Source organism: Marmota monax, unplaced genomic scaffold (genome assembly GCF_021218885.2).
Source record: "Marmota monax isolate L192 unplaced genomic scaffold, Marmota_monax_Labrador192_F-V1.1 WCK01_AAM20220418_F8-fsc00013, whole genome shotgun sequence".
NCBI lineage: Eukaryota > Metazoa > Chordata > Mammalia > Rodentia > Sciuridae > Marmota > Marmota monax.
The window spans coordinates 21212576-21231772 of NW_026692202.1; the positions used below are offsets into that span (position 1 = coordinate 21212576).

Here is a 19197-nt window from a genome sequence, read left to right on the forward strand (position 1 = left end):
CAAAAGCAAAGATAGACAAATGAGACTATATCAAACAAACGTTCATGTATTGAAAGACACAATTAACAGAGTAAAATGGCAGCCTAAGAAATGGGAGAAGACATTATCTGATAATATAACCAGAATATATAGAGAATTCTTGTATCTCATAAAGAAAAAAAATATGATCAAAAATTATCTATGAACTCAAATAGATATTTTCCAAAAAGATGATAAAAGATGGTTAACAAATCCTCAAAGAACTACAAATCAAAAGTATAATAAGATATTACCTTATACTCATTGCAATAGCTACTATGAAAAAAAGTATTTTTGAAGATGTGGAGAAATTGGAATTTTATGAACTATTAATGAAACTATAAAATGATATAACCACTACAGAACATAGCAGAGCAGTTTCTCAAAAAAACTAAAAAACAGAACTACTATGTAATCTGTCTATCCCATTTTTGGGTGTATGCTCAAAAGAACTGGTCTCAAAGAGATCCCTGTACTCCCATGTTTATAGCTGCACTACTCTTGAAAGCTAAAAGGTGGAAACAATGCTTCAACAAGTTTTAAGCTTTAGAAATTTCCCTTGAAAGGCAAAAGGTTCTGAGGGTGGGAGGCTAGAGAGAACTGTATGGCTCAAGGTTCAAGAAAGTATTGACAAAATGCAATTTATGCAACTAAATTAAAAGTAGAGGGGAGAGGGCTGGGGTTGTGGCTCAGTGGTAGAGCGCTTGCCTAGTATGTGTAAGGCACTGGGTTTGATTCTCAGCACCACATATAAATAAAAAAAATAAAGGTCCATTGCCAACAACAACAACAACAAAAATGTAGAAGGGAAAGTTTAAAAAATATAAAAAATTAGCTATATTAAAAATTCAGTGTGACTGTCATAGGGAGTGCTAAGTTTATTTACTCTGCGATGCTGGGGATTAAACTGAATCCAGGATCTTGCACATCCTAAGCAAGCACTCTAACACCTTTTCAAAATTTCATTTTGAGACAGGGTCTTGCTAAGTTGCCCAGGCTGGCCTCCCATTTGGGAACCTCCTACCTCAGCGTCCCCAAGAGCCGGAATTAAAGGCATGTGCCATCACACCCAGTTGTAAGTTCATATTTTAGAATGACATATACAAAAAAAAGGAAAAGCAAACTCAGGATCAAGGATCCACTATGAGTGTAAGAGACCCGGTACTAATACATGCAAAGTGTTAGTAAAGTTAAAACCTAAAAGCTAAATATCTGCCCACCAAAAGTGCTGAGAATATTAAAACTAGAGGAGATGATACTTAAGTTGGGAAAGGCGTATATATTATTTATTGTGGGAAAGAATAGAATTCTTCTGATTCTCAATTTTAGATAAAAAATAACACAACAAAAAACAAGAGGAAAGAGATGGGAAAGGTAATTTTTAAAATAAGGCTGATGGTATGTTTGCAAAACTGTAGAATGAGATATAATCCTGGATAAAAGTTTAAAAATTAACTATATTAAAAAATGGCTAGTAAGAGGAGAGGGAAAGGGGAAATACTGGGAAATGATATGGGCCAAATTATATTGTTATACTGTGTGTATACACAAATATGTAACAAGTGCCACCATTGTGTATAACATTATGCACCAATTTAAAAATGTGGAAAAATAAGAAAAAAAATTGCTGTGACTATTCAGAAAAATAAGTGAATAGTAAGAGTCAATACAGATTCATTAAGCATAAATTAGGTTATACTTTCACAGAGATTATGTTAAAATAGAACATAAACCCAAATATAAAATGGAAAACTATAAAGCATCTAGGAAAAAATGAAAGAAAAGGGGCTGGGGCTGTAACTCAGTGGTAGAGTGGCCGCCTTGCACGTGTGAGGCACTGGGTTGGATTGTCAGCACCACATAAAAATAAATATATTGTGTCCAATTACAACTAAAAAATATTTAAGAAAAAAGGAAAGAAAAAATCTATATGATATTAAATTTGGTGATGAGTTTTTAAATAAAACAAAAAATCATGAGTTCATAAAATAAAAAGTGATAAATTTGACTTAATTAAAATATGGGACTTCTGCTTTGTAGGTCACTTTTAGGAGAAAGGTCAAGCCAGAGAGAAAGAACAGATTTGCAAACCATACCTGAGTAGAACTTGCACCCAAAATATACAAACAACAGTTAAAACTCAATAAGAAAACAATCCAATTAAAGAATAGGCAAAAGATCTGAACAGATGCTTCACTAAAGATATACAGATGGCAATTATGCATTTGAAAAGATGTTTAATGTAATTTATCATTAGAGAAATGTAAATTAAAATAATTTGCTAACTCTATGTGTCTATCAGAATGGCTAAAAAACCAAAAAAACCCCAAAAAACCAAAAAACAAACAAACAAACAAACAAAAACCCCAAACCAAACCCCAAAAAACCAGACACTATCAATTACTGGTGAAGGTCTGGAGCGATACAAACTATTCAATGCCGAGGAGACTGGGACAGTTTATGAGGCTGAAATAGCCCTGGATGAAACATAGAATGTGACAAAGAATTTAACTATTCAAAATGTATGAAAAAAAAAATGTCTCACTGATAGGAAGAGAAAAATAAAATGCTAACCCAAATAACTTTAGAAATGAATGGATTCTATACAAAACAGTATAGACACTTTCAAAGATAGGCATTTTCTTAGAAAGCTAAACAAAGTCATACCATACACAGTAATCCTACTGATGTGAAAAATCACATCCACACAAAAACCTGCATGTAAATGTTTATGGCAGTTTTACTCAAATCACCAAAAATGCTAGCAAACAACATATCCTTTAATAAGTGAATGAATAAACATTCCTACAATAAATTACTACCCAGTATTAAAAACAGATGAATTATTAAGCCACATAAAGACATGGATGAATGTTTAATGAATACTGCTATTTAGAAGAAGTCAGAATGAAAATGTGAAACCACAGAGATGGCAAATAAATTAGTTTTTCTCAGATTTTTAAGAGAAGGCTGAATAGCTGAAACACAGTTGGTATTATGACAATGAAATGATTCTTTATGATATTGTAATAGTAGGTAGATGTATGATACTATGCATTTGTCAAAACCCAAAGAATTTTATAGCATAAAGGGGAATCTTAAGGTATATAAATGTTTCAACTTAAGGAGGTTGGGACAACCCCAGATGAAAAAAAATCTAATTGTATTACAAATGTATGAAAAAAGTCTCACTGAACACATAAGAAAAATAAGATGCTAACCCAAATGATGTTAGAAATGAGTGGATTCTGCATGAATAAAGGCAAAAGGAACTTTACAAAAGCACTGTACTCTAAATGACAAAACTGTTTCCCACAAGTGTACAAGTTTATCAATTCTGAAATCACTCTACTTGTACTCCAGGACTGAATGGATGGTCAATGGCAGGAGAAACCAGTCTGAAAAGGCTTCCAATCATGTGACCTTCTATTGAAGTTGGTGGTTACAGATAAGTGGGAAGGTTAGAATGATCCTTATGGTTATGGAGTGGAGTAGGAAACAGTATGAACTCAAATTTGGTTTAACATAGATAATAGCTGGTTACTGTACAAATATTTATAGATATGTATATATACACATGGTAGTACACAAACATATTTCTTTGCTCTGTCCACTGAGAAAACCTAGATGCAATGATAACAAAGTGGAAAAAAAAGTATACTCAGATACTATTATCTTGGTTTCTAATACCATTCTCCAATAAAAGGAATCATGATTTCCTGGAAAAATAGCCAGTTCTACAAGTGGGTCAAGAAATATGCAAGATGAGCCTGCAAGGTCTTATAATGCCAGGAAACTGAAAAGTAGTTAAAACACAAACCATAACAATAGAGTATGGATGAAGGATCCCATAAAGGGAAAGCTGGAATAATTTGAATGATAAAGTAGGACTGGATTATGACCAAACTATAAAATAAATTTCCATGACTCCATACTGTTACTTATAAATGAATGAATGAATGAATGAATGAATGAATTATGCGGGTGTGTGAAATCTGTTCGCAATCCTATTGGTCTTGATATACACCACTCCTTACAAAGATGAAAGACAACTTTCCACCTTTTAAGTGTGGGCTGCACATCCTAACTTCCTTTAAAGGGTACAGCATGGAAGGTAGTGAGGGAGAGTAACTTTACTGAATTCTGAGACATAACTACCTCACTAGGTGGTCAATGTTCACACCAATGGGGATAAGTCATGTCGATAACATGTACCCTTAACATGTGAATACAATGGTGCTTTACCTCAGTGGTCTTTCTTCCCCAAACCCCAGTCTAATCATGAGAATTATCAACAAACAAATCCCAGCTGAGGGACACTCTACAAATACCTGACCAGTATTCCTCAAAACTGTCAAGGATATCAAAAACAAGGAAAGTCTGAAAAACTGTCACAGCCAAGAGGAGCCTAAGGAGATATGACGACTAAATGTAATGTGGAATCCTGGCTGGGATCCTGGAACAGAAAAAGGACATTACATAAAAAAAAAAAAAAAAAAAAAAAAAAAAAAAAAACCTAAGAAAATATGGATAGTATGGACTTAAATTAACAAATACCAATATTGGGTTATTGTGTGTTAAAAAATACTGTATAGTACATTAAACAGAATAACATAAAATGTAAGATATTAAATATCTAAGACTCTGTTTCTAGGTATGATCTTTTTATGGTTATAATCATGGACCTGGATGCCAATAGGGTATAAGGTAGTAAAGCTGCCAATGAAAGGAAATTGGGAAGGACAAAAACCTTGCATAATACAGGATTCAAAACTATTTTGACAAATTGGGGAGATAAAATGGATGAAATATAGTGAAATTTTAACAGAAAAAACTTGTGTACCAAAGATAAAGAAAAAAGCATAAAAACATGAGAAATAATGAGTTAAGAGTAGTATTTGTTTAAAAGAATTTTGTGTGATTTTAGTAACCTCCTTGAGTTGTGAGAATGATATGGCTACCCCAAAAGATAACTTTATCTCAGGTAAATCTAACTTAAGTTTAAATAGGATGAAGGGAGTGAGTATAGTATCACTGACCTAAAGCTCACCAAATCACACTTAAGATATGAGTAAGTGTTGAGAATTACACATTAAAGAGAGTAATGAACATAAAATGTACTTGAAAATAAAGAATCATGACTGTAGGTTTAAAATCATGCCACATCAGGAAGGTTTTTAGTCTACATTAAAAAAGATGACTAGGTATGTTCCATATGATGGTAGTCTCCAGAAGTGATCAATGATTTTATTTTTCAATGATGCTTTTTAGGAAAGGCGTTAAAACTAAGCAGTAAATAACTAGTATTAATACCTTTCCAATCCAGAGACTATAACTATGCAAACACACAATATGTTAAGTAAACAAAAATTTTCTTTGATATTCAAAACCATCTACTTAACTTATTTTGGTTTAGTTATTAGTTACCTCATTTTAGAATGCTAAAACATCAAAGTGCAACCAACATCTTTAATTTAGAGTCCTACCTATTAGCGCTCTTCCAAATAAAAAAGAATTTTCTTGGTTTATATGAAATTTAGCAGGTCTAAATTTAATCAATTTAAAAACTGAATTAAAACAATCAGGATTAAGCAGATTATCCAATGTTCAAATACACATCTAAACCTCAAAGGAAGCTGGGCACAGTGGTGCAAGCCTGTAATCCCAACAGCTCAGGAGGCTGAGGCAGGAGAATGGAGGTCAAAGCCACACTCAGTAAAAGCAAGATGATAAAAAACTCAGTGAGATCTTGTCTCCAAATAAATACAATAGGGCTGGGGGATGTGGCTCAGTATTTGAGTGTTCCTGAGTTCAATCCCTGGTACCAAAAAAAAAAAAAAAAAAAAAAAAGAAAAGAAAAGAAAAAGGTGAAAGGTTTCACTAGTAACAAATTATAAACATAGCCTTTATAGGCAGACTCATTAGTCTCTGAACCCAGGGGTATAACCACTGAGTCACATCCCAGCCTTTTTTATGATTTTTATTTTTGAGACAGGGTCTCACTAAATTGCTTAGGGCCTTGCTGTTTTTGAGACTCACTTTGAACTCATGATTCTCCTGCTCTGGTCTCCCTAATCACTGGGATTATAGGATGTGCCACAGTGTTTGTCTTGCTCTTAACTTCTAATTTAGAATCTAGTTTTAGGCTAGAGCTCAGCTAAATCAAGGGGCTAGATATAGAATATAAGAGCTATAAGTTACCCCAACCATGTATCACCAAATCTGAAAACATAAATAAATTAGTATGTAGATACAAAAAGTTAATTCCTTCAATTTTTCCCAGAAAGAAATAAAAATACACTTCTGGTTTATGTGATTATTCACAAAAGAAACATTTTAAATAACAGAGGACCAAGTAAAGATTATGGTTGCAAAGTCTCTCAAATAACACTCTCTGGTTGTTTTATGAGCTCTGTTAGAATCTGGCTATCTATAATCCACCTGCTTTGCAGAAACTCCTCCTGGCTCTACAATCCAAATTATGTCATATGAAGATCAAGAAAAAAAGCATCAAAGACAGGAAGAGACATTTGTTAACAGATATGATGTTAGGTACAATCAAAACAAAGAAATAAAGCAAATAATTTTTTTAAAGTTTTAATCTAATAAGGTAAAAGTTCCTTTTTCCTGTTTTAGTAATAACATGTGAATTTGGCAAAATGTTATTTATAAACTGATAATGGAAAAATTATTTAGGTTAGGTGCAATTTTGTTTTATTAGGCTAGGTGTGTCAGGGTGAAGAGTGAAGAAGAGCGAAGATGAGGATCTGACTTTAATTCCTGGCTCCACATCTCATCACTACAATGTGATGCTAAAAAGACAACTAATCTTTTTGAGCCTCTATTATCTCATAAAATACAGAAAAGGGACAATAAAGATCCTAACTTTATCACAGGATTATCGTGAAGGTTAAATTAAACCATGCACATAAAAGCACTTTCCAAACTGTTAGGGAATAGACAATGTAATTCGACATACTATTAATACATAACACCCCATCATTTCCAAAAGCTGACAAGATTAGAAAGCAAAATTTAATGCTAGAAATAAAACATACTGGTATTAATCTCTTAGGGATAAAATCTAAAATGTCAATGGCACCCCCCGCCAAACTAACAACAACAACAAAACAAAAACCCAACTAAGATTCTTAATATCATCATCATTATTGTTATTTTAAATAATCAGTATTGATTTTTCCATTTCTCCAAAGTCTTAAAAACACTGGAGCAAATCTGTGAATATTTATGAAGGAAGGAAATGCTAACAATGCTAAAGTTCTAGTGAGAATCAAGAAACGGGTAACACTACTAGAACTATTGGGAAAGCACTGAGAAAATGGTAGAAAGGGAAGATGGGAAAGAACAATATGCCTGAAGAAAAGTTTGAACATGGGATGGGTTATTTTTTGGTAAATATCCAAGTACCAGAAGAGTTCATAAGCAGTTAGCTTAAGTGACACTCCCTTCTCATAGCCTTCATAACTTTCAGTCACATCATAAAATTATGTAGAGTTTGCAATCAATCAACAAGAAAAACAGCAAAAATAAACAGTAGAAGCAGATAGTGTTAAATACATGTTTATTTCATTGGCTGTGTTAATTTCTTCTTATTTATTTCTCCAAATACCCTGAGAAAGGTTAGGGTGAAATCTGGGCACATTTTTCTAAATCTCAAGAAAAGTATCAAGAAGACAACTATGCTTTGTCTTCATGATATATACAATTTGATTATATACGTATGTACATGTGAGCGTGTGTATATATTTTAAGTTAATTTAGCCATCTACTTCCAATAGGACGCCTAACAGTTTGAGCTTAGCTAGAATCCAACAACAACGCATGATAAAATAAGAGTAATAAATTGTGAATGAATACTAATCTTAGAGACATAAGACTTGAGAATTCCAGCAATGTTTTTTTACGATATTTTGAGGAAAATCATTTAACTACCTGATTTCTGCTTTCTCCATCTGTCAAATAAGTTATCATATGCCACCTGTCAGGATGTTACAGAGGGAACAACCCCTCTGTTGAAATGACACTGAGAAAAAAATTGCAATATGTCTGTTATTTTAAGATTCTACAATCCTATAAATGCATCATCCCCCAAATAAAATAAAGGTGAAAGGCCTAAAGTACCTCAGATGAAATTTAATTAACGGACCTTTTTGGGGATATCTTCAGATGAATTATATCCAACCAACTTTACTTATTTTCTCTAATCTATAATTCTTTTTTTCTCTCTCTCTAGAAAATTTACCTTTATCCTTATCCAATGGTTCCTGGGAAAGAATAGTGCACAGTACCGGGTTTTTCCACACCCCAGTCTCTTGAGCTAGAGTAGCTAAAAAATGCAATTCACAGCTGCCATTCTCCATCAGCTTTTCATGAGCTACCTATAAATATTAAATAAACATCCAAAGAATTACAACAGATTTTTTTTTTTTAAAGCAAACTTATCAGGTTTTAAATATAAAACTAAACTTTTGGAAAATAAGACTCGTATCTTAAAAATTTCATGTCACATTGCAAAGTTTTAAATTCCATTACTTCTGACATTTAAAGATGAATTACAAAGATAAGAAATAGATCAATTGTATAACTTAAATAAATATATTTATGGAAAGAAGCCCACATAATTTTTTTTTTTTCAAAATCTAAACCAAAAGTAAAGTTTATTCTCAAGGAAACTATCAGCATTAAAGACATTACATATTTTATATCCTGTTTTCCCTAAAAACTCTTTATACTATTAATAGAAAGATCTGCACCATGGTGTAAGTCACAACATATACACACCATAAAAGGAACTTATGGAAATAACTAAATCCATGATTTTTCATTTGTTTATTACACAGCCTTGGCAATTTTACATTAAAGATGATACTGAACCTTGCTTACTAGTTGTTTCCAAGTGTTCATGCACTCAGCATATCCTTCAATCCACCAAAGACCAATTGTTTTTATTCATTCAGAAAATATTTATTGAGACATTCTATGAGCAAAGTATTGGTGAAGAGAGCAAATAGCTCCTGCCTTTATGGGGCTTACCCTCTGGTGGGATAAAGAAGTATTTGAACAATTAAAACACAGGGAAAATAAAATAAATGCTATTAAGCAAGTCTTTAAAGTGTCACGGAAATTCCTAAAACTACATGTTATATTCAAACAAAAACATGATTCCTCAAAATCTTCTCATTTTAACAAAGTTCAAATACTTTTTAAGGAATTTTCTTTGAGCAATAGTTGAAGGTACAGGGTTTTAAAAACATTTATTTCCTGGGGCTGGGGTGCAGATGGTGGTAGAGAACTTGCCTAACATGTGAGGCCTCATATTTGATCCCCAGCATATCTCTCTCTGTCTGTCTCTCTCTCTCTCTCTCTCTCTCACACACACACACACACAAGCGTGATTTCCTTCTTATAATCTATATGAAAAAGTATCAACTAGTACTTTTGTTTTAAAAGTTTATCTTAATTTGGCAAACAAAATTAGTAGCATGAATTTTTTTTTTTTTAATTAACTTGGTAGTAGGATACATCTGGATGTCAAATGAGGAAAAGTTACCAAATAATTATTTACCCGAAAATAAACACCTGGGAACTAAGACACAAGTTACTAATATGCCAAAGTAGAAATTGCATAATCAAAAATTTAGCTGCAGTATGACAAAAGGACAAGAATATTGTTTCAACAAAGTTACTAAGCTTTCTACCTTCAAGAAGCTTGCATTGGATGTATATTTTGACTTTTAATATTAAAATAGAAAATTTTATTTCCATAGCTTATTTCACATGCTTCCAAAATATAGGGCTAATCCTTTTAAATATACTTCTTACAAAAAAAAATAATGCCAAAAAATATTTTTAAAACTTTGGCTAGAGGGAGGGAGGGAAACTGTACCTTTTGAAACCAGCTAGCAAGAAAATACTTTTTAATTGAGCAATTAATCAAAATTTACTTGAAAATAGTATAGTCAGCACAATCTAGTACTTGAAATAAAATTTAATGCTCTTAAAAATACTACTAAAAACTATATGTTAAATCGTGTAGTACTATACATAAGCAGTAATGGCACTGAGAAATAAAGCATGTGTTTTCACATATAAAAGGAAAAGCATGGACTTTGAATGAAGAACCTTGGTTCAACTATGATATTAGCTGTATAAATATGGAGCAGATAAAACATTTTAGAGTATAAGCCTCAGTTTCTTCACCTTTAAAATGGGGAAAATATACCTATTCCCACAAAGTTTCCATAAGAATTAAATTAGACATATTAAAATTCCTAAAAACACAGTGCACATTTCTGGCAAATAGTCAAACTGTTCTAAAGCCAAATCAGGGCATTTTATTTTGTCTTCCTTTACTGCTTTGATAAAGTCTTAATTATCTGATTTTAAAGATTTGTGCAATATTCAACCAGTCTATCTAAATGGATATATTCACTTGGCAAACATTTTTTGAGCATGTATTGTATGCAAGACACCACTGTTAATAAAAGCAGCAACTGATATCAGTCATTACCTAAATGTTTTATAGTTTAGTCAAATAATTTTTTAAGAATAAGGAAAACTGACATACAATATACTCATGTTAAATCTCATAGGTAAATATTCTCACCTGTACCAGTGTTTGAAATTGTTCCCACTGTTTATCTGATAACTCAACAGGTAGACACAATAAAAGTTCAACACAGCTTCTAAAAAACAAAAAGTTGGTAAGATACAAATAATTATTAATTAATAATTATCAAAATTCAAAGTGAAATAATACCACTAATTCTAATATTATCGGTGGACTCCCTATAGATAATCTATTTAAAATTGAATTATAAGATCTGATAAAGTTTTTAATTTAAAACAAAACAAAAAAAAAGCTAAATACAGTTTTTTATTTACTCAAAGGTCTACTCACAATGCCAAGCGTTCCAGAACCAATGCTACATTTTCACATTCAGAGGTAAGATAAGGTCGGGCGTTAACAAAACTTTGGATAGCCACTGTGTATACCTCCAGTAAAGGTAAGGGGTCTTCTGAAGTTTTCCATTTCTCTGCATATTCAAGGAGTGTCTGTTTTAGAAAAAAACAATAAAAAAATATTTAAAATGTACATCAAAATACACACTGACTCCTCAACTGTTTTCCTTTCCTCCCTGAGAAATTTTTAAAAATAACATTCTTAGTTTATAAAAATAAAGTTTATACTAAATATTAAAAGAAATAAAGACTAGTCATATTTCTAGCAGTTCTCTGTAGGAGAGAAGATTAGCGTTAATTCCAGCAATAGCTTCATTTCATCAACACTAGTTTTAAACAGTGCAAGCATTATCATCTACTTTCTTCCCTAGTCAAAATGTCACTTTTCACCCCAGAATTGCTAAGATTTAACTTATTTTAAAAAGAAGACACCTGGGCAAGCAACATTTGACCAGACATACAGTGAAGAATTTAAAAGAACATTTGTTTTCTACTTTTTGTACAGGGAGTAGAAGATCCAATACCTAACAACAATTCAACCACGAATGGTCAAAGAAGACATTTACTTTTTTGGTCCATTAAAAAAAAAAAAAAAAGTAAACAACAAATTTTCACTTGTTTTTGGCAGTACTGGGGATTTAACAGGAGCTCTCCTCTACTTCTGACCACTATCCTTAGTCCTCCCCTGCCCCCACAGGTTCTCAAAGTTGCCCAGCCTGGCCTTGAATTTGCAACCTCCAGTCTCAGCCTCCTGAGTAGCTGAGATTATAGGCATGTGCCACTGCAGCTGCCTAACATAACTTTTTAAATGATAAAGCCTATCAAAAAGTAATCTAAAGACCTCACATATAAAGCCAATATTAAAGATATTAAAGAATGATTATAAGGACAAATGATTTTTGTAATAGTGCTGGATTTTTAAACTAAAAACATTCATCACCCCAATAAAGTAAATATTTCAAATTCTACTTAATTTGTGTGCTTTTTAAAATTTTTGTTAGCTGTTGATGGACCTTTATTTTATTCATTTATTTATATGTGGTGCTAAAAATCGAACCCAGTGTCTCACACGTGAGGCAAGCGCTCTACCACTGAGCCACAATCCCAGCCCTCAAATTCTACTCAATTTGGATTATCAATTGATTTATTCTGCAATACTGGGATAAAATCCAGAGGTGTTCTATCACCACACATTTTTATTTTGAGACAGGATCTCACTAAGTTGCTGGGGCTGGCCTCGAACTTATGATCCTCCTGCCTTATCCTCCTCTGTTGCTGGGACTATGGGTGTCCAAACTATAATCACTTTTTGAAAATGTTGTCTTACCGAACAAAGAGAAGAAATTAGTAGCAGTAGGTACACAGAAATATACATATTAAGACACTATAGCGATTAAAATCATGAGTTACTAAAAACTATATAATAGGTTCTCCAGTTATGTTAAATGAAATAGGACTCAGATGAAATTTTTTAAAAACAATATAAGATTGCTATAATTGGTCCTCTTCATATTTCAGGGCTTAAAACACATTTAATCACACATAAGGAAATTCAGGTATCCTTCCCTTTAAAAAATGTGGTGGTCAGCGGGCAGGGCAGGATATCCTGAAGGGCTTTTATCCAGAAGGTTTGTATCCTCCAGCATACAGAAGTAGCTATTAAAATAAAAAGCATGAAACAAGCAAAAAAGGTGGGAAATACATTCTATGATCCAACCACTCAAAAAAAGACAATACCTTGTGTTCTCTACTAACATCCAAATAGCAGTAGCAAATGATCAAACAGAGTAAGGAAGAAAGGAATAGATACATCTAGTCAATAAAAGGGCAACATAGTAACAGCTCAATTTCTCAGAAGAGACCTTGATCTTCTCTCATTTTCTTTCACCCTAACAAGTGAGGGCAAATATGGATAATCGGGATAATTAGAGAAAAGACAGAAAAACTATAGCCACAGTATGGGATGTAGAGATGGATGGGACAGGAGACATTCAATTAGGTCCAAAACCAATTCCAACAGCAAAAATTTCAGGTAAGTTGAAGTGAATAAGGAAAAAACAAAAACAAATCTTTCACAGTTGTGCCTGGAAACCATTCTGCTTTCAGAGCTATATTTTCAACCTTACCTCACAGTTCCACTAAATTCAAATCCTTCATCATACAGAATAGACGTTTTTTAAAAAAATTTTATTTGTTTTAATTAGTTACACATGACAGTAGAATGCATTTATGCACATTAATATATCATACTTAGATGGGACATAATTTCTCATTTTTCTGAGTGTACATGTTGCAGAATCATATTGGTCATGTAGTCATATATATACATATATATATAGTAATATATATATAGTAATAATGTCTGTTTCATTCTACTATCTTTCCTATCCCCACATCCCTTCCTCCCCCCTCCCATCACTTCCCTCTACCTAATCAAAGGTAACGCTATTTTTCCCTAGTGCCCCCCTTGCCTTATTGTGAATTAGCATCCGCATATTAGAGAAAACATTCGGCCTTTGGTTTTGTAGGATTGGCTTACTTCACTTAGCATAATATTCTCCAACTCCAATTTACTGGCAAAGGCCATAATTTCACTCTTCTTTAAAGCTGAGTTACATTTCATTGAGTCTATATACCACATTTTTCTTTATCCATTCATGTACTGAGGGACACCTAGGTTGGTTCCATAGTCTAGCTATTGTGAATTGAGCTGCTATAAACATTAATGTGACTGTGTCACTATAGTATGCTGATTTTAAGTTCTTCGGGTATAAACCAAGGAATGAGATAGCTGGGTCAAATGGTGGTTCCATTCCCAGTTTTCTGAGGAATCTCCATATTGCTTTCCATAGTGCTTACACCAATCTGCAGTCCCACCAGCAATGTATGTGTGTACAGAATAGAGGACACAGAGACGAACCCACATAAATATGGTAATCTCATACTAGACAAGGGTATCAAAAACATTCACCAGAGAAAAGATAGTCTATTCAACAAATGATGCTGACAAAACTGGAAATCCATATGTAGCAAATGAAATTAAACCTCTCTCTCTCACCCTGCACAAAAGTCAACTCAAAGTGAATCAAAGACTTAGGCACTAAAACAGAGACCCTGCGCCTAATAGGAAAAAAAAAAAATAGGCCCCAAATCTGCACCATGTCAGCCTAGGATCTGACTTCCTTAACAAGACTCCTAAGTGCAAGAAGTAAAATCAAGAATCAATAAATGGGATGGATTAAAAAAGCTTCTTCTCAGCAAAGGAAACAATAACGTGAGGAGAGAGCCTACAGATTAGGAGAAAATCTTTACCACATGCATCCCTGAAAAAGCATTAATCTCTAGGACATATAAAGAACTCAAAAAACACCAAAACAAAACAAAAAACCCAAATAACCCAATCAGTAAATGGGCTAAGGAACTAAAGCACTTCACAGAAGAAGAAATACAATTGACCAACAAATATATGAAAAAGTGTTTAACATCTCTAGCAATCAGAGAGATTCTTTATGGGGACAAAAAGAACCAGAGGTAAGTTCCCTAGCTTCACCCAAATTAGAAATACCCAGAAATCTGAAGGTAAAACCCTTCATAAACTTTAAAAAAAAAAAAAAAAAATCTTTTATTTGTTTTTAATTTTACATGACAGTAGAATGCATTTTGACATATCAAAAATTCATGAAGTATAACTTCCTATGTTTGTGGTTGTACATGATGTAGAGTTACACTGGTCATGTATTCACATATGAATATAGGAAAGTTATGTCCAATTCATTCTACTGTCTTTCCTATTCCCATCTCACCTCTGTTACCCACACTACCCCCTGTAAAATCCAGTGAACCTCCACCCCCATGTCCAGATGTGAGTCAGCATTTGCATATCAGAGAGAACATCAGGCCTTTGGTTTATTGGGATTGGTTTATTTCACTTAGCATGATATTCTCCAGTTCCATCCATTTACTGGTAAATTCCATAATTTTATTCTTTATGGCTGAATACTACTCCACCGTGTATATGCACCACATTTTTTTTATCCATTCATCTGTTGAAGGGTACCTAGGTCGGTCCCATAGTTTAGCTATTGTGAATTAAACTGCTATAAGCATTGCAGTGGCTGCACCACTATAGTATGCCAATTTTAAGTCCTCTGTATATAAACTGAGGACTGGGAAAACTGGGTCAAATGATGGCTCCATTCCAAGTTTTTGTTTCTTTTTTTTTTTTTTTTTTTGAGGAATCTCCTCACTACTTTCCAGAGTGGTTGCACCAATTTGCAGTTCCACCAGCATTGTACAAATGTACCCTTTTCCCCCACATTCTCACCAACATTTATTGTTATTTTTATTCTTTTTTTTTTTTTTGCCATTCTGACTAGAGATGAAATCTCAATGTAGTTTTAATTTGTATTTCTCTAATTGGTAGAGATATTGAGCATTTTTTTCATGTTTGCTGACCATTTGTATTTCTTTTTCTGTGAAGTGTCTGTTCAGTTCTGTTGCCCATTTATTGATTGGGATATTTGGTGTTTTATTTTTGGTGTTCAGTTTTTTGAGTTCTTTATGTATCTTGCAGATTAACGCTCTGAGGTGCAGGACCCGGGGCGCACGCATGCCAGGCGAGCGCGCTACTGCTTGAGCCACATCCCCAGCCCATCATCCAGTTTTTTGATTCCTGATTTTACTTCTTGACTTTAGGGGTCTTGTTGAGGAATTTGGTTCCTAAGCTGACACGATGGAGATTGGGCCTACTTTTTCTTCTAGTAAGCACAGGGTCTCTGGTCTAATGCCTAGGTCCCTGATCTACTTTGACTTTTGTGCAGGGTGAGAGGGGTCTAATTTCATTTTGTTACATATGGATTTCCAGTTTTCCCAGCACCATTTGTTAAAGAGGCTATCTTTTCTCCAATGTATGTTTACAGTGCCTTTATTTGAGATAACTGTATTTACGTTGGTAGTATAATATAATTTAAGGTCTGATATTGTGATGCCTCTTACTTCATTTACATTTCTCACTGTTAATTGCTCTAGCTATTCTGGGCCTCTTATTATTTTTCCAAATAAATTTCAGACTGCCTTTTCTATTTCTATAAAGAACATCGTCAGAATCTTAATAAGAATGGGATTAATACTGTATAGCACTTTTGGTAATATGGTCATTTGACAATATTAATTTTGCCTATCCAAGAACATGGGAGCTCTTTCCATCTTCTAAAGTCGTTTTCAATTTCTTTTAGTATTCTGTAGTTTTCAATGGAGAGGTCTTTCATTTGTTAGATTGATTCCCCATTTTTTTTTTTTTGAGGCTATTGTGAATGGGATAGTTTTCCTAATTTCTCTTTCAGATGATTCATCACTGATGAATAGAAATGCAATTGATTTATGGGTGTTGGGATGATTAGAAAAAAAGTTGAAATTCTCTTGCAAATATTGATTGGCATGTGTAATAGTTTTTTGAATCTTCTAAACATAGAATCATGTCATTGACAAATAGTGATAGTTTGAGTTCTTCTTTTCCTATTCATATTCTTTTAATTTCTTTCTTAGTTTATTTCATATATATATATATATATATATATATACATATATATATATACACACACCTATATATTTCAATTTCAATTCTAACTTGTTACATATGCCAACAGAATGCATTACGATTCATACTACACATATAGAGCACAATTTTTCTTCTAATTGCTCTTGCTAAAGTTTCAAGGACTATGTTGAATAGAAGTGGTGAAAGAAGGCATCCCTGTCTTGTTTCAGTTTTTAGAGAGTATGATTTCAATTTTTCTCCATTTAGAATGATTTTGGCCTTGGGCTTAGCATATATAGCTTTTACAATGTTGAGATATAGCTACCATTCTTAGTTTTTCTAGTGTTTTGAACATGAAGGGATACTATGTTTTATCAAACGTGTGGGTTTTTTTTTTTTTTTTCATCTTTGAGATAATCATGTGATTCTTAAGTTTGCTGACGTGATGAATTACGTTTCTTGATTTCCCTATGTTGAACCAACCTTGCACCCCTGGGATAAATCCCACTTGATTGTAGTGCACTATCTTTTTAATATGTTTTTGTACGTGATTTACCAGTATTTTATTGAGAATTTTTGCATCTATGTTCATCAGGGATATTGGTCTGCAGTTTTCTTTCCTTAATATGTCCTTGTCTGGTTTTGGTATCAGGGTGATAGTAGCTTCATAGAAGGAGTATGGAAGGGTTCTCTCCTTTTCTGTTTCATGGAATAATTTGAGAAGTATTGGTGTTAATTCTTCTTTGAAGGTCTTATAGAACTTGGCTGAGAATCTGTCTGGTCCTGGGCTTCTCTTTGTTGTTGACGGCATCTTCAATTTCATTGCTGGAAACTGATCTGTTTAAATTTTCTTTGTCCTCCTAATTCAATTTGGGTAGGTCATATGTCTCTAGAAATTTGTTGATGTCTTCAAGATTTTACTAGAGTATAAATTTTCAAAATAGTTTCTGATTATCACCTGTATTTCAGTTGTGTCCATCGTGATCTTTATAAACTTTTAATGAAGGGTAGGAATCTAGATCCTAGAGGAGTAAAAAAAAAAAATCAGTGTTTCTGTATAGGGGGTACTCTCGAAGTATTCTTTAAGGAGGTAAGAGGCTCCTGAAATGTAATTTTGAATGAATGACACTATAGAAAATATGGAAAATTATTTGAGGCTGCCTACCCTATTCCCAAGATGATTTAGGCTTCATTATGAAAAGAGAAATTAAAGACTCATACCTGATTAGTCATAACAGTATTTTACACATGCCAATCCACATTCACGTTTGCAAGAGAATTCCATCTTTTTTCTGAGAATCCCTCAAATAAAGAGTGATATATTTCTCACACATCTGAAATGGTTATACTTTCCAATCTTTCTGACCAATTATTTCACTCAAATGACAGTGACAGCAAGTCATGGACTGCTAGAAGATGGAAACTTGTACTAGCACAATTAGTTCCTGGTTAAAATCAACATGAACCAGAAAAGACTATATAAGAAAATATAGAATTCAATGATGCAACCATTCCATGTTAGGGGCTGTTAAATTCATTATCAGTCTTTCAGGATTGTGCCATAAACATAAAGGTATGGCATTAAAAAACCAAAAAACCTTGGTTTTAATCTTCAGTTCCTAGCACAGAGCTCCTAAAACCCTTGAAATCTGAGTCATAAAGAGTGTTTTAGTGGGGAGCAGTGGCACATGTCTGTAATCCCAGTGCCTCAGGAGGCTGAAGCAGGAGGATCATGAGTTCAAAGCCAGATTCAGCAATGGTGAGGTGCTAAGCAACTCAGTGAGCCCTTGTCTCTAAATAAAAGACAAAACAGGGTTGGGGATGTGCCTCAGTGGTTGAGTGCCCCTGAGTTCAATATCCTATACCCAACCCGAAAGTGTCTTTTACATATTAATGAGATAGCTTTTGGCTCAGGAGCACCCAGATAGCTTCAGATGGGAACTGGTCACCAACATGACATGATTAGAAGCTTGGGACTATCAGGGAAGGGGCCTGGAACGAATTCAATCTCTAATGAACTATGATTGAAATCAACAATGCCTATGTAATGAAAACAACATAAACCCCCAAAACAATAGGTTCAGGGAGCTTCTTAGCTGGCAATCACATCCATGTGCCAGAAGGGTAACATACCCTAATTCCAGAGGCACAAAGGCTTTTGTACTTGGGACCTTCAGATCTTGCCCTTATACCTGTGGCTCTCTGCATCTGTATTCTTTATAATAAATTACAATAGTAAGTATGGCATTTTTCTGAGTTCTGTGAGTCATTCTAGCAAACTATCAAAACTTAAGAGGAGGTAGTAGGAACTCCAAACTTTGTAGCCACATCTAATAGAGATGCAAGTAACCTTAGGCCCTGATTCTTTCAATTAGAATCTGATACAAGGGTGGCCCCTGAAAGAAGTGAGCAAAGAACTAAGCCTATTGCGGGGGGAGGGGGGGTGTAATGCTAACACCAGGAAGTTAATGTGGGAACTGAATTGAATTGTAAGACAATAATTTTGGTGTTGCAAAGTTAGAAATAGTGCAAGACTCTGTTGTTGATGTCAAGAGTAAAAACAACAACAAAACAACCCACCCCCCCAAAAAAAACTTCTTGATAGGACTTATTAAAAATATCAGAATTAGGCTAGGGCTATGGCAGAGCACTTGCCTTGC

At 33.7% G+C, this 19197-nt stretch overlaps 1 protein-coding gene across 3 annotated transcripts in view; it reads right to left on the reverse strand.

The window, feature by feature from the left end:
• Positions 1 to 19197, reverse strand: part of Znf292 (zinc finger protein 292) — an 81072-nt gene that overhangs the window by 26115 nt on the left and 35760 nt on the right. Inside the window, exons 2-5 of one of the 3 annotated variants that reach the window (XM_046431822.2) lie at positions 17496 to 17559; positions 10940 to 11094; positions 10646 to 10724; positions 8282 to 8417 (exon numbers count right to left, since the gene is read on the reverse strand). In XM_046431822.2, the coding sequence (XP_046287778.1) occupies positions 8282 to 8417; positions 10646 to 10724; positions 10940 to 11094; positions 17496 to 17516 (391 nt within the window). In that variant the 5' untranslated portion in view covers positions 17517 to 17559. Of the gene's footprint in view, positions 1 to 8281; positions 8418 to 10645; positions 10725 to 10939; positions 11095 to 17495; positions 17560 to 19197 lie in introns of those variants that run through there. The other 2 variants (XM_046431814.2, XM_058575798.1) reach the window with 2 other exon arrangements.